At 41.6% G+C, this 26,717-nt stretch overlaps 1 protein-coding gene across 1 annotated transcript in view; it reads left to right on the forward strand.

The window, feature by feature from the left end:
• Positions 1-26,717, forward strand: part of LOC114656608 (unconventional myosin-X-like) — a 441,287-nt gene that overhangs the window by 292,793 nt on the left and 121,777 nt on the right. Inside the window, exon 22 of the mRNA XM_051931412.1 lies at positions 24,406-24,512. Coding sequence (XP_051787372.1) covers positions 24,406-24,512 — 107 coding nt within the window. The remainder of the gene's footprint in view (positions 1-24,405; positions 24,513-26,717) is intronic.

Raw genomic sequence — 26,717 nt, forward strand, 5'->3', positions numbered from 1 at the left:
AAATATTTGGAGCCAGGGGAAACCATGAGTGACCACTCTGCCCAGGAGAAAGTTCAGGTCAGGGAGTCTGTGCTTGTAAGCAGTAAAGCAGAAGTTAGAGATTAATAGCTAAAGCCCTAAGTATAGATGCAAATTTTAGCATTCCATGGGACATATACATCCTTCAATATTATGTTATGCTTTTAGCTGTAGCTGATTGTACAGGATGGGGAATGCTGAATATCCATATTTTAACCTGCTTATCTAGTTATCGAGCACAAGGGAATAGAGCATATATTGGAAGCTTTTTAGACACAAGGGTAGAAACCATCTGTAAATGGGGAGCCAGTCTGTTACCAGGCACACATATTAACTAATTTCACTCTCACTCATTTGAAGTCAATATAAATTTACTAATAAAACTAATTCACATCTTTTGGATTTGAAAGGAAATCCATTTGAACATACTCACTTGAACATGCACACAGTTGTTGTTTCCTTGAGATATTGGCAGTATCAGTGCTAACATCTGAGCCACCATGCCATCTGTAATACTTTTCATAACCTAACATTCATGAATTGTAACCTCAGTATCACTTGCACCCGCTGATATTTTACTATCTCTAACAAGAAAAATATCAGAATTTTAATTAAACATCTTTGCCATTTTGGTATACAGTAGACTCCCGCAAAGTCGCGGTTCAGAGTTCGCGGCCTCAGTCATTAGCAGATTTTTCCTTAGAACCTATCTAATAATTGTTAGTGGAAACCACAAATATCCACCGCAATTTTTATGTTTTTTTTCGTGGAAATACTGTACTGTACAGAGAGCAGGAAGCAACCGTAGAGGAGAACTGCAACTTGGGATGGTGAAAGTAGCCAATAGAATTTGAAAGTGCAACTCCCAGCAGTCCCTGCAGTGGCTCCGATTGGTCTTCTGCTGGGGCTGTTGGAGTCAAAGGATGTCAGCGTGGCTTTTACAAAGGGGGCCGGTGACCAAAAGCAAAAAAAAAGTTTTTGTAATTTGTGTTTCAAGTTCCTGTCAGTCTGCCTTTTGTTGGGTTACCTGTACTTATTCGTTTTGTCTTGGATTGTTTCATGGTTGGCGTCTTGATTGTCTGCCATTTGCCTGTGGACATGAGGACTGTAAGTGGATTCATGGCTGTCCTGCAAAGAAAGGAGCGCTCCTGAACCCGTCCACCCGTCTTCACCATTTCAGGAACTAGCGGTAGGACTATCTTTACATTCCCATTCAAAGTACGGATCTCTGGACTATCAATTTTCATCATTACATTTCATCCATTGCCGTTTTTCATGAACGTTTTTCATGATTTACTGTGTGTGTTTTCTTTGTGCTTTGTTGTATTTAATGTGTAATCGCCGTAAGGGGAAACGGGTGGTAACGCTGCTTTCATTTGTTTTCATTACATTCTTTATTTGCTGTTTGATTACCGGTTTGCTTTGTTTTTGTCTCTGTTTGTGAGTGCGTGTGGGTCGGGCCAAGGCTGGGTGTGTCCCTGGAATCTCCACCATAAAAATAAATCACCGTCTTCTCGACGGTGTGAATCATAGCGGCACCGGACTGCTACATCGTTATTCATTTCTCCTTGCTGCTGATTGACTGTGATGCATCTCCAGCTGAGTGTTCTTGTACTTTCCGTTTTGTTCCTCTGAACCCTTAAACCGCCACAACCAGCTATAGTTGTTTCCCAGTGCCATTTGTGAGCATGCAGGCGCTGATCAGTCAGTGCCATACATTCGTTGAGCAGCCAGCTCATGACCACAGCCAGCCCCCCTGAACGCACCCCTAGAAGACATGGACACTCCTCAAAAAAACTCTCTTAAAAAAAGCTGATAGACTACCTTCATATTGCTCCCTTACTTGCTGGGCTTACTTGGGGCTGCTCTGTTGCATGATATGCTCCTCGCGCGATGCTACACTTACTTAAAAGCCTGAACAGCACTTGGTCTTTTTGGCTGATTGCTTTGTTTGTCTCTCCTCCCCCAGACATCCTCTGCTCCTGTTGTGGGTCCTGCTCCCGTTGTGCTCCCCTATGATATTTTCCTATTCTTTTTAACGAGAACTAACTGCATACTGAGCTCATTTTACTTCTGAAAGAGACATGTTTGTTTGAAGTGTTTGAATAAAGTTCCTGTCTCTACAATCTCCTGTGTTTCTGTGCAATTCTGTGACCCAAGCATGACATCCTGCAGCACTGCAGCCTCACTGTCCCTGGTATTGAGCCACTGCACTATAGCTAGCCAGCATCAGCGCTTACATCTGTGTGCTTGCGTGCAGCCAGTTCAAGCGCAGTTGGCTCAGTGATTTCATCCATGGCGTCAGTTACACCTTGTACATATTGTTCCAGTAGTTTTTTAAATAGTTTTTACAGTTAATTTTACGCACTGCTAATGATCAGTGTTGCAGTAATTGTGATGCTATTTGCATGAAAAAAAATGTGTTCTATTAAAATTTCACTTTAAATTTGTAAATTGTGACGTTTACTTAAAGTGCAGCAAAAAAGTATTTGGCGTCCAGGGATGCATTAACCCCCAAGTATGTGGCAGTTTAAGGCTTAAAGCCCCAAGATGCTGTCGGGACGCCCTGCACCTTCTAAGTCTTCTGGCAATACAATACAATACAATACAGTTTATTTTTGTATAGCCCAAAATCACACAGGAAGTGCCGCAATGGGCTTTAACAGGCCCTGCCTCTTGACAGCCCCCCAGCCTTGACTCTCTAAGAAGACAAGGAAAAACTCCCAAAAAAAACCTAGTAGGGAAAAATGGAAGAAACCTTGGGAAAGGCAGTTCAAAGAGAGACCCCTTTCCAGGTAGGTTGGGCGTGCAGTGGGTGTCAAAAGAAAGGGGTCAATACAATACAATGCAGTACACAGAACAGAACAATTTCTCAATATAGTAAGAAATAAAAAATATAAATTTTAGAAGTACAGAGCAGAATTTAACAGTAGATGATATATCCCATAATAAGATTTGGATTTGTATAGAGTCCTGGAGACCTCATCCTTCAAGCTGCCTCCCCCATTTGGCCATTCCACGGCTGAAACAGTGCTGGGCCAGCCAATCCGATGAAAGGACCCCTCTTTCCCACGATTCCCGCGATCCTCCATCTGGGATGACTTTTCCTTAGGCAGGCAAAACAACTTGGCAGGTGGGCCATGGCACCAAGTGCCACATTTGAGTACCGAGAAGAAAAACAGAATAAGTGAGGGTTAGTATACAATTATAACTTACTTATGTTACTTATGTTTAAGTGCTAATGACTAACAATAGAGATGCAGTCTGTACAGTTAATCAGCAGCTCTAGTCAGGATATGCTAAACTGAAGTAGTGAGTCTTCAGCCGGGATTTAAAAGCTGAGACCGAAGGGGCATCTCTTATAGTAGCAGGCAGACCATTCCACAGTTTAGGGGCCCTGTAACTAAAAGCTCGACCTCCCACTGTTATTTTATTAATCCTCGGAATCATAAGCAGACCAGCATCTTGAGATCTTAATGTGCGCTCTGGTTTGTAAGTCATGATAAGTTCAGACAAGTAAGCCGGACCTCGACCATTTAATGCTTTATATGTTAAAAGAAGGATTTTGAAATCTGCCCTAAACTTAACCGGGAGCCAGTGTAAGGATTTAAGAATTGGAGTTATGTGTTCGTATTTTCTTGTTCTTGTAATAATTCTCGCAGCCGCATTTTGGATTAACTGGAGGCTGTATAAAGAACAGTTTGAACATCCAGTGAATACCGCATTGCAGTAGTCAATCCTACTAGAGATAAATGCATGAATTAGTTCTCAGAATCCTGTTTATTTAAAAAGCGCCTTAATTTCCTAACATTTTTAAGATGGAAGAAACATGTTTTGGACAACTTTGTAATATGCGCTTTAAATGACATGCTAGAGTCAAAGATAACTCCTAGATTGCGGGCTGATTCAGTAAAATTGACTGGGATTCCCACTGAGTTAAATGACGACAAAATATTGTTGTGATCAGCATCATTCCCTCCAACAATTAACATCTCTGTTTTATCTGTATTTAAAGACAAGTAGTTCTTATTCATCCACTCCTTTAATTCACTAACACAACTAATTAAAGACAACATTGGAGAAACTTCATTTGATTTAATTGAAAGGTATAACTGGGTGTCATCTGCATACGAGTGAAAATGAACATTATGTTTCCTAATGATAGATCCCAGTGGAGGCATGTAAAGTGAAAACAGTAAAGGTCCCAGTACTGAGCCCTGCGGGACACCATATTGAACTTCTGTGTATAATGATGGAGTACTGTCAGCACATTTCTGTACATATTGGAATCGATTTGATAAGTAAGAACTAAACCAAGCGAGCACGATGCCTGTAAGCCCAACATCATTTTCTAGCCTGTGCAGTAAAATAGAATGGTCGATGGTGTCAAATGCTGCACTTAAGTCCAACAACATAATTACAGTGGAGTTTCCTTCATCAGAGGATATCAGAATGTCATTTATAACCCGTGTTAGTGCCGTTTCTGTACTATGACCAGTGCGAAAACCAGACTGGAATTTCTCAAATAAATTGTAATGCATAAGGTGTGTCTGAAGCTGACTGGCGACTACTTTTTCTAGTATTTTAGAGAGAAACGGTAAATTTGAAATAGGCCTATAATTATTTAGTATATGTGGGTCAAGGTCTGACTTTTTAAGTAATGGTTTAATGACTGACACATTTAGTGCATCAGGTACTGTGCCATGCAATAATGAACTATTGATAATGTTTAGGATAGGCGCTGCAAGAACATTCATTGCACTTTTTACTAGTTTTGTTGGCACTGGATCTAGGGAACAAGTAGTGGGCTTCATTTTAGAAATTAAACTTAAGACTTCCTGCTCAGTTACAGGATTAAAATTACTAAAGTGCTGAGTGCAACGTGAGACAGGGTCTGCTAAGCTAGTATTTGGTTTGTACTGTGATGCAGAGATCTGGGATCTTATATTTTTAATTTTCTCATTGAAGAAGTTAATAAAGTCTGTACTGCTAATATCTGTTGGTATTTTGCATTGTTGATCTGAATTTCCATTTGTTAATTTAGCCACTGTTCTAAACAGTGCCCGAGGATTTTTATTATTGCTATCTATTAATATAGAATAATATTCTGACCGAGCTTTAAAGAGGGCTTTTTTATATTTATTAACACTCTCTGTCCATGCAATTTGAAAGACCTGTAGCTTTGTTGTTCTCCATCTGCGTTCCAGTTTTCGACACTCTAATTTAAGAGCTCAAGTGTTTTCATTAAACCAGGGAGAGTTTCTATGTGCTTTGATCACTTTTGTTTTAAGGGGAGCCACTGTGTCCAGAGCATCTCTCAAGGTCACATTATAATTTGATGTTAGCTCATCTAAATTGTTTACCGTGTTTACATTTGATGTTAACTGATCTAAATGGTTTTCCACAATTACACTCGACTTACTCAAAGTATCTATAAATTTTGAAGCAGAATTACAATCTAGATGTCGCACTGTCTTTGTTTTAATCTGGGAGTGTGTTGGCAAGGGCAGGACTAAATCAAATGTAATTAAGTAGTGATCAGAAATAACTTCATTTAATGGAGTAATAATTAAATTTTGAATTGTAAGTTATAATTAAATCTAATGTGTGGTTATGATTATGAGTTGGACCTTTGACATTCTGACAAAATCCTACTGAATTTAACAAATAAGTAAAACATTTGCTAAAAGTGTCAGTTTCCACATCAATGTGTACATTAAAATCTCCCATCAGTACTACGTGATCATAATTTATAGCCAAGTCAGATAAAAGGTTGCTAAATTCAAACATGAACAATGAATACGGCCCTGAATACGCAATGAAAACGCACTTGCATGAATTACAGTACATAGAGTGGTAACATCTGTATTTTACATTCTAGCACTGCGGGAGACATAGCAGTACAGTACTGTACAGTACTGGGTTTACCTTTACATTCTTTTTTAGGTAATGTATTAAGCTGAGTTTGAAATTAGTGTTTTGGGGGCATATTTATAAAAATAGGCATTTTCTTTAACCACATCCAAAATTTGCATTTTTTCACAATTCACGGGTGCTTTAGGAATGTAACCCTCGTGAAATTTGGGGGTGTACTGTATATTTTATTTAAAAATGTTTTTTCTTTTAATCCCGAAATCTGAACTTTGGAAGCTGAAATATGTTCATGTTGCACAAGTTGTCGTTTTGGCGAATATAGTTGAGCCCAAATCTCAAAATGAAACAATGTTTTGTGTTTGAAAAGTCATGGAAAGCTGTACACTGTTTTTAAGGGTGTTATAGTGTCAACACAGTCACTGCATCACAGACAACATTAACGTCTGAGTCCTTCAATATCATCGTCCTATAACTCAGACCTCATTACCCAGTCTGTCCTTTGGAAGCAGTCATTCAGAGAGATTTCAGCCTTCAGACTCCAATTTCTCACTATTCTGGTGATAACCGTTTGCTGTCTAATAACAGCCATATAGGTGTGATTAAGATTGATCGGATTGTGGTCAGATCCACCTAAAGTTTACCATAGGTTTACATTTAAAGGCATCTTTTACATTGGAATAGAGAAGGTTGAACTTGTTTCCTTGAGGGGAACATGACACATCTTGATAAAAGTATGTCACTGGTCCTTCCAAAGTAATATAGTTAAAGTGACCACATATAACAATTGCATGGTCAGAACTGGCATTCTGTATTATTTTGGCAACAAAGTCAATCATTTCAGTTGTTAATTCCCCATTTGCAGAGGAAGAAATATAAACATTATTAAGGGTGATTTAACTTCTCTTCTTGGGCATACTATATAATTGAATTCCAGAATTTCAATAGCTGCACTTTCAATTTTAATTTTAACTATAATATGCACCCTTTACACCATTAATCATTCATATCGACAACCAGACCCTCTCCTGTTTTTTTTCCTGGGTGTATGTCAACTTGAATTCCATGAAGACTATTCACCATTGAAACAGTCAAGTATATAAGTTTTTAGCCAGGACTGTGTATTATACAATACCTGTAAACACCATGACATGCTACAAGAGTAGACCATTTATCTGTCTTATTTGAGAGAGAGATCGAACACTGCCCATTACAGCAGATTTCAAACCAGTTCTGAATCCTTTCTGTTTTTGCTTCTTACTTTAGCACTTTGCCTTTATTGTTTTTGGATAAACAACTGCTGTGGAGTGAAACAGAGCTGCTTAGGTACTCGAGATCATAGTGCTATCAGCTGAAAACTGAATTATTTAATACACCCCACTTTTAGTTTCTCAGTATTTCATATGTTTCCATGTGTTGCAGACAAAAAGTAGCCTTCAGATTACCTCTTGGCTTTCTCCACTGAGCTTTTGTAAAAGTCTTCTGGAAGCCAGAAGCTCCAGAGGCAAGAAGAGATGACCATTAATAGAACTGTAACCTTTTGAAAAGAACTGGAGAGAATATACAAAATACAGCTGACAAACAATGCTTTTATTTTAATTGTCCTGTATCAGTCATCCATTGTACATGAGATGGCTGATCCTGACTCCAAAGCTGCCTTTCTATATGCCTGTCATTATCCAAACTTTTTCCATGGCAAACTAGGTAGGGGTCAAATCTAAGGTGGTGCTAGTAATAATAGTTTTGTCACATGTATAGAGTACAGTGATGTTATTTGTATACCTGACTAACATACAATGCATCGCAACTCTCCAGTGTCATGGTAAATTATAGCCAGTAGTTATAAGCTCAAAGGCCACTATGCAAACTTATAGTAAGTCATGACACATAACATTAAAATCTGAATTGTATGAGGTAAAATGGGTTTTAACAGCAAGTCATGAACAGCAAATTTGTTCTTTCATTTTCTTTGAACCCCCAATACCACATTAAAAGTCATACTAGTATATACAGTTTTATTACAATAGTTATGGCAAAGCACATTTTACCCACATGGATGATGTCACAATAAGCTTCCAGGACTTGATAACCTTAACTGATTAACCTATATCAAATACCAAATCATTAGTCTCACTCCATGCATTAACATGTTTAGGTCAGGTCAGTTTGCAGAGCATGCACTGGTACAGTGCTTTGTTGCACCCACCATACAACGAAACTGCTTGGGATCCTGGTTGGCAACCCCCCCAGGCAGACATGAGGTGCAGTCCCAACCTCCGGAAATGACCCTCTATCTGCTGCAGCCAGGTGTTAAGTGGGTGTCCCCTTGGCCTGGTCCAGCCACTTGGGTCCTCAACAATGAGGATTTTGTGAGCCATATCGCCCTCAGGGAATCGCGCCACATGGCCGTAGTGCTGTAACTGATGCTTCCTCATTCGGGACTCTATGAGCAACCGCTCATTCAACACAAAGTCAAACCAGCAGTACCCAAGGATTCTGCAAAGAGACATAGTATCAAAGGAGTCCAGTCTTTATCTCAGGTCACTGTATAGCATCCATGTCTCACAACCATATAGCAAGACAGAAAGCACCAGGGGCCTCATGCATAACGCTGTGCGTAGAATTCGCACTATAACATGACGTAAGCACAAAAGTGGAAATGTGCTTACGCACAAAAAAATCCAGATGCATAAATCTGTGCGAACACCAACTTCCATGTTCTTCCGCTCCATAAATCCCGGTCAACGTGAAAAGTAACGCACGCGCCTGCTGTCCTGTCCCAACTCCTCCCAGAATTACGCCTCTTTGAATATGCAAATCAATATAAATAGCCCTTAAGCTCAGCTTTCTGTGAAAAGACAATGGCAAAAGCACGAGGGAAAATAGAAGGATTTCAGTGAATACCAAGTGGAGGCAAGGAAAAATGTACTATTTGTTGGTTTAAACAGTGGTATAAACAACAAAAGGAAGGTGATCGAGTGACATAGCGTGTCGGAGAAACTTGAAAGCTCAAGTTTACAAAGTCGCACAGTGCCTGAAATAAAAAAAGAAGTTGTCAAATATCAAAGTCGCCGTGAAAAGGTGAGTCATAGCCCACCGTCTTGGTGTCATATGAAAGCTTATTAGGGTACAGAGAAAAAAAAAATAGGCACAGAGTGGGGAGAAAAAAGCATGAAATGTCAACTTTAATCTCTAAATTTCCACTTTAATCATGTAGTTTATTTTGTCATTAAAGTAGAACATCATAAACTTCATCTTAAAATCGTTTAATGTTTAGTTTCTCAAATCCCATCATAACTAAAGTAGCACGTTAAATGCTTTCTTTTGTATTTGATCTTCTATGAGAATCCATTACATTCGTAATATTACAGCTCTCTGAATAATTAAAATACTGAGATGTATACTTGATATCATTTTCATGATGATAGGAGTTAAAGCATGTTATTAAACATGGGAACACGGTGGCACAGTGATTGTTCATGTCTCACGCAAAATGCTTGCTGCGTCATGCGCGACCTTCGATAAAATTCTTTATTATAGCAGTACTGTCTCTTTCAAACGTACTAATCCCCAATTCCTGTCCTTACTTTTCTTTCTCCAAATACCCAATCGCTACACAATTAGCTCTGTAATAGACTTTAAGCAATCTGTTAGCTTAGAACGCTGATTCTTCAAAACTTTTAAGGAACATTGAAATATCTTTGTAGTACGTGTTTAATTATTCTATCCATCTATCCTTCCAGCACCAGCAAGAATACAGTGTGAAGCAGGAACAATCCGTGAATGAAGCACCAGTGCCTCGCTAGCGCTGCGGCACCGTGTCTTTACATGTTTAATTATTAACAATATTGATTACTTAAATGAAGTTAGTTTTATCTGTATAATATAATAAACATATTTTGCTGCATGTCATCTTAAAAATGATATCGTCATAATATGTAAATACACACTTTATAAAGTGGCGCAGGTTGTGCAATATTATAACTATCGCAAGTTTACAGTGAGGTAATTGTACTTGTAGGTACAAACAGTTCTATAAGGAGCACTTGATGGACTGATTTAGTGCGTTTATAGTTCTTGGGATGAAACTGTTTCTGAACCACGAGGTCAGTACAGGAAAGGCTCTGAAGCGTTTGCTGTATGAGAACAGTTCAATAGACAGCATGGCTGAGGCAGCGTGTGCTAGATGCTGTATACAGATAATTCTTTCTGATCAGCTGCTGTACAGCTGTGATTCCCCACTCAGATACAGTGATATAAATGATATAAGTACTCCAAGTGATGCAGTGAGAGTAGTATGGAAAGAGATGATCCGCTGTGGCAACCCCTAACGGAAGCAGCTGAAAGAAGAAGAAGGTGCAGTGAGAGTAACAATGGTAAAGAAGTTATTGTAGTTAGAATAGTTTAACCATTCTGTGGACCATTATATTGTTACAGGTTAATTACAATCAGATGCATTAAACTAATAAACAATATGGGGTTAATTTCAGTGTATTTATAAAGCCGTGTCAGGGATGTGGATCTAAAAAAGAAAGCGGAACCACACAGGAACAGTAGCACTGCTTTGACTCTGGGTGCCGCCAGTCTGCAAAACTGAGCGCAGAACTTGCGTACGCCAGGGTATGAGCTAATGCGGAAATGTGCGTGGCTTTACGGCAAGTTTAGGTTTTATACATTGCGATTTGAACGTGGAAACGTTCTTACAGAACATTTTTGTGCATACGCACCGTTTATACACGAGGCACCAGGACTCTAAAGACTTGGACCTTCGCCCTTTTGCATAGATAACGGGAGCGCCACACACCCCTTTCCAGTGACTTCATGAGCCCCCATGCTCTCCCAATCCGTCTACTGACTTAATAGGAAGAGTCACCAAAAACATGAACGTCACTGCCAAGGTAAGTAAACCTCTCGACAAGGTCGACACTCTCTCCACAAACAGACACACTGCTGATGGCTGTGCCCAAGAGGTCATTAAAGGCCTGGATCTTAGTTTTTATCCAGGACACTTGCAAGCCCAGACACTCAGACTTCTCGCTCAGTCTCTCGAGAGCCCCGATCAGAGCCTCCATTGACTCCACAAAGATCACAGTATCATCAGCAAAGTCAAGATCAGTGAACCTTTCTTCACCAACAGATGCCCCACAACCACTGGACCCCATGACCTTGCCCAACACCCAGTCCATACAAGCATTGAACAGAGTAGGAGCAAGAACACACCCCTGACAAACCCCAGAATCAGCTGGGAAAAAACATCTTTAGGGCAAAGATTTACCAAGCTTACTGGATAACACCTACACATAATAAACCAAGAGTAAACATCATTATACTCTTGTTAATCTTAAGGGCAGTATTTGATACAATTGTAAACCAGCAAAATGAAAGTCAGCGGCCAAAAAATAAATAAATCAATCAAACAAATGTCCAACATTTACTAAAAGCACTTTTTCCCCTCAATTACTATAAATGTTTGTAGATCATATCAGATGCAAAGCAGGACCCAGGAAGTCAATTTAGAATTACCCTCATCTATTTAATTTGGTTACATCTTTAGAACAGTATTGCAAAGCTAAAAATGTTTAGAAAATATTTGTGTGACATGAAGTTTTTTTTTTTTTTTTTTTTTATATACACACTGAAAAACTCCATTGTCAGGGGCTTAGGTTTTATTCCCTGCCCAGTCAATGTATGGATTTGGAATGTTGTTACTGTGTAGATATTCTCTGGTATACTCTTCTCTCTTGCGACATCCCATGGTCAAGCATGTGTAGTTTGTTATTAACTAACATATACCGTAGTTAATCTGAATTAGCTCAATGTGAAAAAAGGTATTGTGCATCAATGTGCCATGCTACAGACTGGTGTCCCATCCAGTGCCTGCCTTACCAAATACTGCCATGATGGCTGTTAGCTTCCGCCACACTAAAACTATACAAACTGCATTTCAACCCCATTTGTCATTTTCAAAAAAAAAAAAAAAAGTTACAGCTAGAATTGCACTAACTCTCAAGGCTGTTGATGGGAAATGGCATCTTTTCATTTTCCATCAAATTAGTGGTGACCCAGTTGTCACAATAAGGTACTCAAATGTGCATCTATGCAATTTGAATATTTAGAAATATGAAGTAATTGATGCTTAAGTGTGCAAAGAGGTGTGGGACTCTGGAACAAAATACATTGTGAAGATTTCTGTTTCAACTACATGTCGATCTTTAAAAAGAGTCTGGATGAGATATTGGGACAGCTCATCTATTAGCAAAACAAACACGCTTAATGGACTGAATGGTTTCTCATTTGTCAAATTTCTTATGTTCTTATTAAGGAAAACCGGAACAGGGACCAGAGGACTTTTTAAATATACTTGAAAAATAAGAATAGGTATTTTAAAATTACTGGCTAGATTATAATGAACTACTAACTTCAACCAGTTGTGCCGGCCCAAAGATGGTACATAAACATGATATTAAGAAGGCAGTTTGTTCCTTGCTAGAAGTAAAGCAGTTAGCCTGTTCTAAATCTGTGAAGGTCAGCTCATATGTGTACTATAAGAGTTCAGTTAATTACTGTATGAAATGATTCAGTTTGTTAAAGAAACCCCCACTTCCGATGTGTGACGAACACTGACGTGTTCTGTGTTTATGCCAAACAGTGAGCGGTGGGGGGAGGGGGTGATACTTTTTTTGTTGAAACCATCTAAAAGTAATTCTGTTTGGCCTGATTGTTCAGAGAGGAAACACATTCCCTGGATTTGTGTCCTGGATTGTGTGGCACATGGGAAGGATGTGGACAAGGAAACTTGAGAATTACATAGCATTACCGCAGCTGCACATTGGGGATTGTAGTAACATCTTTGTGAGACTCAAACTGAGCGGTTCAAAAGCACACTTCTGCTTTGTGTTCGAGTGAAAGATGGGCTTAGCAGAAATAAACATCCATGATATGGGCAAGTTACACTACAGAATATGATCATTTTATAACAGAACTAAAATGTACTGTGCAGTACGACATACATTCTGCTTTGAATGTTTTTAAATTAATGAAAAAAGTCCTTTATTTTTCAAACTAATGAATCAGATATCTTAAATGTATTCCTCTCAGTACTTTTAGTGCTCTTCTTCTGGCAAAATAAGAGGAGCTGCTACATTCCATACATACATCCATCCATCCATCCATTGTCTCCCGCTTATCCGAGGTCGGGTCGCGGGGGCAGCAGCTTGAGCAGAGATGCCCAGACTTCCCTCTCCCCGGCCACTTCTTCTAGCTCTTCCAGGAGAATCCCAAGGCGTTCCCAGGCCAGTCGAGAGACATAGTCCCTCCAGCGTGTCCTGGGTCTTCCCTGGGGCCTCCTCCCGGTTAGACGTGCCCGGAACACCTCACCAGGGAGGCGTCCAGGAGGCATCCTGATCAGATACCCGAGCCACCTCATCTGACTCCTCTCGATGCGGAGGAGCAGCGGCTCTACTCTGAGCCCCTCCCAGATGACTGAGCTTCTCACCCTATCTTTAAGGGAAAGCCCAGACACCCTGCGGAGGAAACTCATTTCAGCCGCTTGTATTCGCGATCTTGTTCTTTCGGTCACTACCCATAGTTCATGACCATAGGTGAGGGTAGGAACATAGATCGACTGGTAAATTGAGAGCTTCGCCTTGCGGCTCAGCTCCTTTTTCACCACGACAGACCGATGCAGCGCCCGCATTACTGCGGATGCCGCACCGATCCGCCTGTCGATCTCACGCTCCATTCTTCCCTCACTCGTGAACAAGACCCCGAGATACTTGAACTCCTCCACTTGGGGCAGGATCTCGCTCCCAACCCTGAGAGGGCACTCCACCCTTTTCCGGCTGAGGACCATGGTCTCGAATTTGGAGGTGCTGATTCTCATCCCAGCCGCTTCACACTTGGTTGTGAACCGATCCAGAGAGAGCTGAAGATCACGGCCTGATGAAGCAAACAGGACAACATCATCTGCAAAAAGCAGTGACCCAATCCTGAGCCCACCAAACCGGACCCCCTCAACGCCCTGGCTGCGCCTAGAAATTCTGTCCATAAAAGTTATGAACAGAATTGGTGACAAAGGGCAGCCCTGGCGGAGTCCAACTCTCACTGGAAACGGGTTCGACTTACTGCCGGCAATGCGGACCAAGCTCTGGCACCGATCGTACAGGGACCGAACAGCCCTTATCAGGGGGGCCGGTACCCCATACTCTCGGAGTACCCCCCACAGGATTTCCCGAGGGACACAGTCGAATGCCTTTTCCAAGTCCACAAAACACATGTAGACTGGTTGGGCAAACTCCCATGCACCCTCCAGGACCCTGCTAAGGGTATAGAGCTGGTCCACTGTTCCGCGACCAGGACAAAAACCACACTGTTCCTCCTGAATCCGAGGCTCGACTATCCGACGGACCCTCCTCTCCAGGACCCCTGAATAGACTTTTCCAGGGAGGCTGAGGAGTGTGATCCCTCTGTAGTTGGAACACACCCTCCGATCCCCCTTCTTAAAGAGGGGGACCACCACCCCAGTCTGCCAATCCAGAGGCACTGTCCCTGATGTCCATGCGATGTTGCAGAGGCGTGTCAACCAAGACAGTCCTACAACATCCAGAGCCTTGAGGAACTCCGGGCGTATCTCATCCACCCCCTGGGCCCTGCCACCAAGGAGTTTTTTGACCACCTCAGTGACCTCAGTCCCAGAGATGGGGGAGCCCACCTCTGAGTCCCCAGGCTCTGCTTCTTCATTGGAAGGCATGTTAATGGGATTGAGGAGGTCTTCGAAGTACTCCCCCCACCGACCCACAACGTCCCGAGTCGAGGTCAGCAGCGCACCATCCCCACCATATACAGTGTTGACACTGCACTGCTTCCCCTTCCTGAGACGCCGGATGGTGGACCAGAATCTCCTCGAAGCCGTCCGAAAGTCGTTCTCCATGGCCTCCCCAAACTCCTCCCACGCCCGAGTTTTTGCCTCAGCAACCACCAAAGCCGCATTCCGCTTGGCCTGCCGGTACCTATCAGCTGCCTCCAGGGTCCCACAGGACAAAAGGGTCCTGTAGGACTCCTTCTTCAGCTTGACGGCATCCTTCACCGCCGGTGTCCACCAACGGGTTCGGGGATTGCCGCCACGACAGGCACCGACCACCTTGCGGCCACAGCTCCGGTCAGCTGCCTCAACAATAGAAGCACGGAACATGGCCCATTCGGACTCAATGTCCCCCACCTCCCTCGGGATGTGGTCGAAGTTCTGCCGGAGGTGGGAGTTGAAGCTACTTCTGACAGGGGGCTCTGCCAGACGTTCCCAGCAGACCCTCACAACACGTTTGGGCCTACCACGCCTGACCGGCATCCTCCCCCACCATCGAAGCCAACTCACCACCAGGTGGTGATCAATTGACAGCTCCGCCCCTCTCTTCACCCGAGTGTCCAAGACATGTGGCCGCAAGTCCGACGACACAACCACAAAGTCGATCATCGAACCTAGGCCTAGGGTGTCCTGGTGCCAAGTGCACATATGAACACCCCTATGCTTGAACATGGTGTTCGTTATGGACAATCCGTGACAAGCACAGAAGTCCAATAACAAAACACCGCTCGGGTTCAGATCGGGGGGGCCATTCCTCCCAGTCACGCCCTTCCAGGTCTCACTGTCATTGCCCACGTGAGCATTGAAGTCTCCCAGCAGAACGAGGGAGTCCCCAGAAGGTATGCCCTCTAGCACCCCCTCCAGGGACTCCAAAAAGGGTGGGTACTCCGAACTGCTGTTCGGTGCATACGCACAAACAACAGTTAGGACCCGTCCCCCCACCCGAAGGCGAAGGGAAGCTACCATCTCGTCCACCGGGGTAAACCCCCAATGTGCAGGCTCCAAGTCGGGGGGCAATAAGTATACCCACACCTGCTCGGCGCCTCTCACCGGGGGCAACTCCAGAGTGGTACAGAGTCCAGCCCCTCTCAAGGAGATTGGTTCCAGAGTCCAAGCTGTGCGTCGAGGTGAGTCCGACTATATCTAGCCGGAACCTCTCAACTTCGCGCACAAGCTCAGGCTCCTTCCCCTTCAGAGAGGTGACATTCCACGTCCCAAGAGCCAGCTTCTGTAGCCGAGGATCGGACCGCCAAGGTCCCCGCCTTCGGCCACCACCCAACTCACACTGCACCCGACCTCCTTGGCCCCTCCCATAGGTGGTGAGCCCATGGGAAGGGGGACCCACGTTGCCTCTTCGGGCTGTGCCCGGCCGAGCCCCATGGGTGCAGGCCCTGCCGCCAGGCGCTCGCCATCGAGCCCCACCTCCAGGCCTGGCTCCAGAGTGGGGCCCCGGTGACCCGCGTCCGGGCAAGGGAAAACGCCGTCCAAAATTGTTTTCCATCATAGGAGGTTTGTATAACCGCTCTTTGTCTCATCCCTCACCTAGGACCAGTTTGCCTTGGGTGGCCCTACCAGGGGCATAAAGCCCCGGACAACAGAGCTCTTAGGATCATTGGGACACTCCATACATATAGTACATACATATGTTCTCAAACCTACTTAATTCAATTCAGAACCATGTAGCTTATCCCAGTGCCAGCTAACAACACTGGACATGGTGCCAGACCTTCGCAGGACCCCCTCACACAAAGTCCCATAGCCAATTAAACAACAAGCAAGTCTATAGGGGCATTAGAATAAAAAATATATATTTGGGGGAGAAACATTGTGGATGCAAGGCAAATGTACAAAGTCCTCACAGGCAATGCCAGTGTGAGATGTTTGAACCTAGAGCACTAGATCACTGAATCAGCAGCACTAACCAATGTGCCACCCTACTAAACAGCATCTGTTGAAAATTGCAGTTGGGAAATTAACCTATCTATCCATCCACCCATTATTGAACCTGTCGTCTACAGGTAATTCTGGTAGTGCTATGTACAACGAAAGAACCAGCCTTGGATAGCACTTCTGTCCATCGCTGAACAGACTTACTCATTTGAGGCCAGTTTTTAAAAAAAATTTTTATTATTGCTGGGGTCCATTGTACTGAATTTGAATCCCTTGTCCATTCACTGTGAAATTTGTGCAGTGGCGAACCTATGTTTTTGGGGCCGTGAAGCTTTGAACTCTTATGGGCGCACCTTCTCAACCATCAGTGAGGTCTGGTCTGTTATCTTCTTCAGTGGGGTTGTTCCACAACAGAACACCACAATTTTTGTTTTCAATTGAACCACTACATCTTTTTAGTTTACGACTAGCCTACACGATACTTTAATAACCTTTTATTTTCATTTTAACTATTATTTTGTATTGAGTTGCACTATATTAATATTATTAAAAAAAAAAAAAACCTCTTGATACAGTAGACACCCAGAATTTTTAAGCAGTGTTGACTAAAGTCACTTCTGGGGCCATCCAGGATTTTAGGGGTCCTGAAGCTAAAGCTTCGCTAGTTTGATAATACATTAGTCCCTGCTTGTGACTTTAGTGTTAGTTTTTCAACCAGGTGCTGTTGTTTTTTTCTCACATCCTCAGATGCGGGTTATGCTAATAGAAGGTTTTAAATTGTCCCTTTGTGATGGTTGTTATAGTGTCATTAAAGAGTCTAACAGATGCACATATTTTTGAGATGTGATAGGAAAGCATGAGTTGTGGAGGAATGTGCATACTGCACAATTATGCTGAGATTTAAAATTGTGATTGTAGAGCTTTGCACTAACTACCACGCCACTCTGGGGAAATTTAAGTTAAAAAAATCCCATATGTCTTGAGGACTCTTCTTTACATTTCTTGTCTCGCCATTAGCGTAAATAACGATGATGCCCCCAGTTTTATTTTTTTTGGGAAATGTGCCTCCTAGTGTCTTATTCTGCACTGCTGCAACGTAGAAACATTATTTTGGTTTTAGTGACTTTATAGTTGATGACCACAACTTTCCTTTCTATGTAGGGCACAAACACTAACTTTCCTGCAAACAGAATTTGTGAACAAGCACATTTCAGAGTACTTGAGCCATGTCCGAAGGACTGATTACCATCAAAGTCTAAAAGGATTCAATAATTGCTAAGATCTTAGCAAGCAATACTGTACGAATTCTACTTTTTATAGAACAAACTAGCACAACAGAAAGTTGAGCTAATTGGCCTTGGTTATTCTAACACTGCTGGACAGTTTTATTATTAAGGAAAAGGCCAACTTGGGGCACTTCTGATCCAGAGTTTATTTTATTATACCTCATCAGATGTTCGTGTCTACAGAGAGGGAAAAGTAGATGATGTTGCTATCAGCTAATGCTTGTACTCAAATTATTGCAGTGTATCAGTGATTTAAAGTATGCTCTTTACAATTAACCCTCATGACAATTGTGGTATAGCAGGTCCGCAGCTTCAAAAAAAAAAAAAAAAAGGGGGCCAGGTTAATTTAAATCTGTATAGCCGTGTCATTCTCCGTGGGTGCGATTGCACAACCGCGGGGAATTAATGAGGTAGTTGGAGTGAGCCGCACCTGCAGGTGTGGGTGTGATCGTTCTCAATTGCTTCATTGGCTTCCTGTGGTGTATGATTTAGGTGCTGTGCCCACGGAAGCGCGGCGCGGGGTGGGGGGATGGGTTGGGGTGTTGGGGTTATGTATATATACACGGGTTGACACCAGGAAAGGGGATATAGATGGATCGAGGAATGGAGGAAAAAAATGGAGGTTAAAGGACGGGAAAAACAGTCCTAGCAGGAGGATGTGGACACCTGTAAGGAGGAGACAGCACGGGCTGGAGCCCCACGAAGAAGCATTTGGTTGTGGCGCTCTAGGGGCTAGTCTACCCCACTGAAAGTTCTGTTGGAGTGGGATGAGCAAGGCAGGTGTCCTCCCGAGGGATCTGAGGAGCGACTGCGTGAGCGCAAAGGATGAACTGAGGAGAGCCAACCTCGGATGGTCTAGCAGAGATGTCTGTAAGGAAGCCAAGACGGAGGTCGACCGAAAGAAGCTTGTTGCTGTTGGGTCTCCGCCAGCTGCAGGAGCAATGGGTGAGCCGGGGAGAATGAGACACAGAGGTGGGCTGTGATCGTAATAAGAGAGACTGCATTTTAACTTCTGATTTTAACCTCGGATTTTAATGAATTTATTTATTGACTAGATTTTAAGCCCGTTACAATAATGGGCGCTAGAACAATAGTGCATAAACATTAGTAGGAACAGTCTATATTAAATGGCTGTATATTTACTGGCTTGTATGTGGCTGTAATATGCGTCATTGTATTGTGTGCCTTTAATTTTCTCTCGCAGTAATACTGGTTTGTATTTCTGTAAAATGCCTGTAATTTTCTCTGACAGTAATACTGGCTTTTCATGTCCGTAATATGCGTTTAATTTTCTGTCACAATAGTGGGCAATCAGCAGATTTTCCCCAGCAACTGATGTAATGTGTGGTGTGCAGGTGATAATCGTGCCTGTTGCGTCTCACCAGCAAGTACTGTGTAGCAAGTATTTTAATCTGTGCTGGCGTGCAGCTGATTATTGTATGTGTGGCGTCTCCCCAGCAACGGATTTTATGTGTGCGAAAATAAATCTACTTTTAAAAGTCATCCTATTGTAATATCATGAAAATTCATATAATTAGGAAAACCCCTTCAACGACTGACACTTTACACTTTACCGGGCCAAGCTGATATCCTCAGAGTGAACACTTGCACAACAGCAAACACTAACCCCACCTCTTTGGGGAAGCTGGTCTCCGCGTCTCAGTACCCGATTGGATTTTTCGTGCCTCATGTTTTAAGTCTTACCTCATTTACTGAAATCCGATTGGATCGGCCGCGCGATATTTTATAGGTCCCGCCCTCTCTGTCTTCTGTAACGCGTCAGGCGGCCTTTGAAGCATTGCACCCTGCCCCGCACATGTGCACTTTCCCAGAAGACACACACATACGGACACTAGACGCACACAGGGGTTTTATTAAAGAGGATTGTTTTTAACCCCACTTTGCACTGTTTTTATGGTATACTTATTGAAACTATGATGCACTGCACTTTTTGTTTGGACACTGATTTTTGTGAAATAAAAGCACATTGGCACCTTTAGAAATATTCCCTGGCTTCATTAGAGAATTGTCCTCATATGTCAGCTCACCTCGGTGACATTACCGACGGTGTCGGGTTCAGGGCTCCTGTAAGGACGATGGGAGCGTGGTGCAGACCTGCATCATCACAACAATTCACTGTAAATGTTTGTTAGTCCTGTACTTATTACTTTGTTTTTAAAATCAGTTTCATTTCAGTGTTTTTAAGCTCTTAATTATTATGTAGCATACAATATTAGTTTGAATAGTCACATGGAACACAAAGCTTTAAAAAGAGGAAAAGAATAGAAAATGTACATAAAACCAGTTTGATCACTGGGTGTCACTATTAAATAAGAACATCATCCTAGAAGTCCATCACTTTTGCACCCATCTGTCTATCTTCTGATCATCTTATTTAGTGACTGAGTGTGGGTGTGTTCCCTTTGATGGACTGGCAAACTGTCTAGCGCTCATTCCTGCTATGTGGCCCGTGCTGTCAGGATAGGATCCAGTTCCTCAGCACTGTAAAACTGCAAGTAATTTTAATGGATCAGTCTTATTTCAGATCATCTGTCTGACCTGATATGGACCAGGGGCCTCATGCATAACGCCGTGCGTAGAATTCGCACTATAACATGACGTAAGCACAAAATCGGAAATGTACTTAAAAAATCCAGATGCATAAATCTGTGCGAACACCAGCTTCCATGTTCTTCCGCTTCATAAATCCCGGTCAGCGTGAAAAGTAATGCACGTGCACGCTCCTGCTGCCTCTTTGAATAGGCAAATCAATATAAATAGCCCTTAAGATCAGCCTTCTGTGAAAAGACAATGGCAAAAGCACAAGGGAAAATAGAAGGATTTCAGCGAATACCAAGTGGAGGCAAGGAAAAACATACTATTTGTTGGTCTAAACAGTGGTATAAACAACAAAAGGAAGTTGATCGAGTGACATAATGTGTCGAAGAAACTTGAAAGCTCAAGTTCACAAAGTCGCACAGTGCTCAAAATAAAATAGAAGTTGTCACATATCAAAGTCGCCGTGAAAAGGCAAGTCGTAGCCCAACGTCTGAGTGTCATATGAAAGCTTATTAGGGTACAGAGAAAAAAAAATAGGCACACAGTGGGGAAAAAAAGCATGAAATGTCAACTTTAATCTCTAAATTTCCACTTTAATCACATAGTTTATTTTGTCATTAAAGTAGAACATCATAAATTTCATCTTAAAATCATTTAATGTTTAGTTTCTCAAATCCCATCGTAACTAAAGTAGCACGTTAAATACTTTGTTTTGTATTTGATCTTCTATGTGCTCTCTGTGTGTGAATCACTACATGCTTCCAGGATTTCTCTTCCTCCGACAGGACACAGAATCCACTACATTTGTAATATTACAGCTCTCTGAATAATTAAAATACTGAGATGTATACGTGATATCATTTTCATGATGATTAAAGCATGTTATTAAACATGGGAACACGGTGGCACAGTGATTGTTCATGTCTCATGCAAGATGCTTGCTGCGTCATGCGCGACCTTCGATGAACTACTTTATTGTAGCAGTACTGTCTCTTTCAAATGTACTAACCCCCAATTCCGTGTCCTTAAATGAAGTTAGTTTTATCTGTATAATATAATAAACATATTTTGCTGCATTTCATCTTAAAAATGATATCATCATCATATGTAAATACACCCTTTATAAAGTGACTCAGGTTGTGCAATATTATAACTGTATCGCAAGTTTACAGTGAGGTAATTGTACTTGTAGGTACAAACAGTTCTACAAGGAGCACTTGATGGACTTATTGAGTGAGTTTTATAGTTCTTGGGATGAAACTGTTTCTGCAATATATGCAATTTTTTGTGGTTTGCTTATAGATGTGTGTGTTCATTGTTTGTTAACTTTACTGGTCATTTGGGGATTACCATTTAACTTCCTGTGTGCCTGGTGGTGACTGGTGAAGACTAGATTTAGATTATCAGAGAACAATTTGCTCTTAAATGTTACAAACTCTATTTAAGATTCTTCAATTTTGAATAACAGAATAATCCAAAATTAGTACAGTAAAACCAGGTTGCTGCACTAGCAGCCCCCATTTCCTGAGGAACAGTGAAGGAATTTTTGTGTCATCACAGGGAAGGGAAATTTTGGTAATTATTTTTAGTTTAGTATTTTAGTTGTATCTGTAGTAGTAATTATATTATTAACTTCTAGACATCACAAAACTTCTTGTCATGGTAATTATACTTTTGTATGGAGACTGCTGGTCACCTTAAAAGGTAATTTTCCATGATCTTCATTGCTTCTTTACTGATGTTCTGTAATAAAGGTTTATGGTTACAAGATAATGATCTAATGACATCTAAACACAAGTTTTGAGGGTTAGATTCTTTCACAGACTGGCCCCAAAGAAGTCGCTTAGCCTCTGTTTATTGGTCAAACTTGACCCAGTCACACATGACAGACATCATGTCGCATTTTGCTCATGTAGGGGTGGGCACATTTACCTCTAAACTTCTCGTTCAGCATCTTCTACGTATTACATCCCTGTTATGTGTCTGCTGGATTAGTTCTACGCAGTGTATGAGGTCAAAGTAGTTAATGTCTTCTGTAGTTAACATCATGGTGATCATGAATGCATTTGTTCTTGTAGCACAGAAGTAAAACAGATATACAGTGTGTTAATCTGAGTATATAACTCTCTGTAATCATTTGAGCCATAAATATGAGAACGTATAGATTAACAGTTTAAATGTTTTTCCTTAACACTTCTGGTCTGTTGAACCTTTTAATAAGCACATTCATTCCTAAAATTGGATACTAAGTTGTGCTGACGAGCAAACCACAGAAAATGCTTGATACTCTTGATATAAGCTATTCAAGATATATATCGATATAAGCTGCAATGTTTGATATTCTACATACTGTTAATTCTCTGATTCTAACTTGTGCTGCTTTCAAAATAAGGCAAAGAGGGATGCTGTGATTTAGACGGTGGTTGTTCAGTTTATTAATTCATTGGCCACATCACATACAAGGCATGAATCTACTCATGGTGGAGTGCCAGTACATCACGGGTCATGCTCACTCACAATAGGCTAGTTTAAAGTTATCAGTCAACCTAATGCATGTAAGGTTTTGAAACCAGAGATGTGAGAGTATCTCAAGGAAGCAACTGCAACTTGACAGTGTGTAAACTACAGTGATCTGACCATCCATCCATCCATTTTCCAACCCGCTGAATCCGAACACAGGGTCACGGGGTTCTGCTGGAGCCAATCCCAGCCAACACAGGGCACAAGGCAGGAACCAATCTGACCAGCAATTTCCAAATCCCAGAGTCCTAGTGTTATGAGAGCACAGTGCTAACCTCTATGCCACTGTGTAGCTCCAGATCAAATTAATTTCAGGTTATTTTTGTGTAGCACACTTCACTCTAGCAGTCTTGGAGCCCTAACACATTTACCAGCTGTGCATGGATTTTCCAGATTCCTCGGAGATCCACATACATGAACTTTACTCTTAGCTTTTGTGCGATCTATGTGAAGTGTGCCTATTTTCTTGCCATTCTTTACACATTTAGAAAATATGTGAATCAGGTTAATTGGCAACACATTGATTGTGGGTGCCTCATTCAAAGTTGATTGCTGGCAAGAAAGGCTCCAGGCTCCTGCAACCCAGAAATGGGTTAGGTATATAGTTAGAATAGAGCACAAAATAACCTTCACTACAAATCCCTCAGCAGTTCTTAAAGACCCTAATAGTAGTATGTAAGTTAATGGCAATATGTGAGGTATGCAAACTTATGGCTACTTTGCACCTTAGAACAAGAAAATATTTTAAATCTTTACTGATCCCAGACATTGCACAATTCTAGTAGTTAATTGTGCCTGCGCATCTGTGATCAGAGCTACCCAGAGTCCAACATTATTAACTGTCAGAAGTTTTCAGTATATGTCACACACAAATGTGTGCACTAAAAGATGTTTTAACTGGGTTTTTCCATTTTTGTGCTTCCATTTTCGTCTAGTAAAAATGAACAAGGACTTTGTGCAAAGCCACAATAAAGGACATTATGCAAAAATGAATTTAATATACCCAGAGAACTGTATAAACCAGGGCATGTACAACAATTATTTTAAACATTGTGTCTTAAGTGAACTGGAAGCAGACAGCTACTCAGAGATCCTTCAGTGCTTAGTACAGTCTTGCTGCCAGGAAAGAGTTAAAGTGTGGCTGTCTCTCTGTGCCAGGAGGGGAGTGGCCTGTGCTTTGAACCAGAGCCATTCACAACCATTTTTTTTTCCCCTTCCCTGTCTGAATTCTCTTCTCCCTGACTGCATATCACTTGAGCAGGGAGTTCAGTAAAAGCAGGCTGGCTAAGTGCAACTGGGCTGCCTGACCGTACCACTCTGTAACACCTTTACATTTGAGCAGCACCCCACTTGTTTCTAGATGCCCAAGACTGAGATCACCTGCTGTTGCGTATTTTGCAGGTATTTCTGAAGGAGGTATTGGAGCAGAAGCTGGAGAAGGCAAGGGAGGAGGCACGGAGGAAGGCCGGCATGGTGATACGAGCCCACATTCTGAGCTATGTAGCAAGGTAAGGAGTGTACACTTTTTTGGTTTGCATGGTAGCAGTGTGCTTTCCATATTGGATGATGTTTTCTTTCATTGTCACAAACTTTGACAATAGAGTATAAACCTGAAAAACCAGATGAATATAAAATCAAGTGGCTTGGGAACACCTCTTTGCCTGGATTAAACAAATAATTTACTGTTTTAAGCAACATTTGACACATAGAAGTGAATCTTTGAAAAGACATACTATATACATAAGCATTATAAAATGTGCTCAGAAAATGGATGGAGGGCTAAATTCGATAGTTTTGGTATTTAGAAGCTCAAGTGTATTACCATGTGTACATAGCACAATTCAATTCTTTTAGCTGATGGTAATGTGCTTTTGGCTTACCTTATTTGACTTAATGCTAGCATTTACCTGCATTATGATCTTGAGGAGCCTTATAAACTGAAAGACTGAATAAAAATATATTGTATAAATGCATGTAAAGTGAGAATGCATGTACATTTGTGTGTGTATATTATATATGTGTATGTATATCTCTCTTTCATGGTGTGTTGTTTTATTATAAATGAATATCTTAAAAGGTGCACAGAGGTAGAAGCCTGTCTAATGGGACATGTGTTGTAGCACTGCTGCTATACAGTCATGGATTCAAATTCTGGCCTTGACATTACCTATGTGGAGTTTGCACAACCTCCTCATTTCTGTGTGTGTCTGTGTGGTTTTTTCCTTTTTTTGGTTTACTGTTTTTCTGTCATATCTAAAGATATGCAAGTTGGGTGAATGATGGGTTTAAATTGGCTCAGTGTGAGGAAGTTACCGTAGTAAAATTGCAGTAAACTTGTACACCAGTTCATGGTTGGTGCCTGCCTTGCACCTGATGCTGCTGGGATAGGCTCCAGAGTGCTTCAACCCAGAACTGAATGAAGCAAATTTAAAAGTTGGTTGATGGCTTATTTTTAAAAACTCCTTTTTATAACCGTTGAACAAGCTTCAACAGTTTTGCTTTGACGATCTGCAATTCTCTGTGCCAGATGTTCTTTGGAATTCCTGAATTTGTTTTTTATATTACGGGTTGTGGTGAGCCAAAGCTTATCACGGTTGCTTTTGACATAAGGAATCAGCTCTTAATGGCACTTTGGTCCATTGCAGAATGTACTTAAACATATAAAGCCAGTTAAAGATGCTTTTTAAGCTTGCATGTACATTTTTTGGATGCAACAGTACTGAAAATAAAGTAAACTGACTTACATAAACCTGGCCTCTGTAGCAGAATGTAAGATTTCTGGATCATATAAAAAGCAATTTGATGGTGTTCACAAGGAGTGCTCCTGTTGCGTCAAACAGACTGATTGATCAAGGTGAACGGATGCCTGGACTTTTCTATGGCTACTTACAAAGTTTGAAGGTTTCAGTGACTGTTAAATATCTTTACTGATTTTTTTCTTTAAATTACTGATTACACTTAAATATCAAAATCTCCTCCTTCAATTCATCCATAATAGCATTTCATCCAAATTAGGATAGCAGGGAGCCAAAACCTATCCTGGTAGCATCCTGCTAAAGACAAGATACATAGTAGTACTGATCCACCGCATTGCACATTAACAGCACAACAGTTTAGACTAGCCAGTTATGTGGGACAAAAACCTGTTTAACAGGAGAAAAAAACACATTTGACATGGGAGGAACTTACAGACTCAAACATATTTTGAGCCAGTTTTGTGGAGCTGTGAGGCTGCGGTGCTATCCACCATGCCACTCTGGTTAAATCTATGGAAGGTAACTGAAGGGCCATCCCACAAAGTAGTTTTGGCTTGCTTTTTCTGGGACCTAAGAGTTTCTGTGAGTCTTCCTTAATTCTCTACTCCCATTACAATTAATTCAGGAAAGACACAGGAATATTAACTTAACTTGACCATTTGACAAGCACAAACATCAGCAACAGGAAGATGTCCGGAAAAAGCGTGGGAGCTGAACGGCTGAACGTTGCTGAGAATTTGATTCTTGACATTAATTCAGAAATGCAAGTGTGATTCATCTTGGAATTCAGTGGTAGCAAGCAGTGGTCTTCGCCAAACCAGGAATAATTAGCTGTGAATCCGGCTGCTTTTTCTGCTGTAACCATGACCCAAGACGGGTGAACTAGTTGACAACATTTCTCATAAAGTATTGCTTCCAGAAAGGCATCATTGCTGTAAAAAATAAACAACTTGGTCT

This window comes from Erpetoichthys calabaricus, chromosome 8, assembly GCF_900747795.2.
Source record: "Erpetoichthys calabaricus chromosome 8, fErpCal1.3, whole genome shotgun sequence".
NCBI classification, from domain to species: domain Eukaryota; kingdom Metazoa; phylum Chordata; class Cladistia; order Polypteriformes; family Polypteridae; genus Erpetoichthys; species Erpetoichthys calabaricus.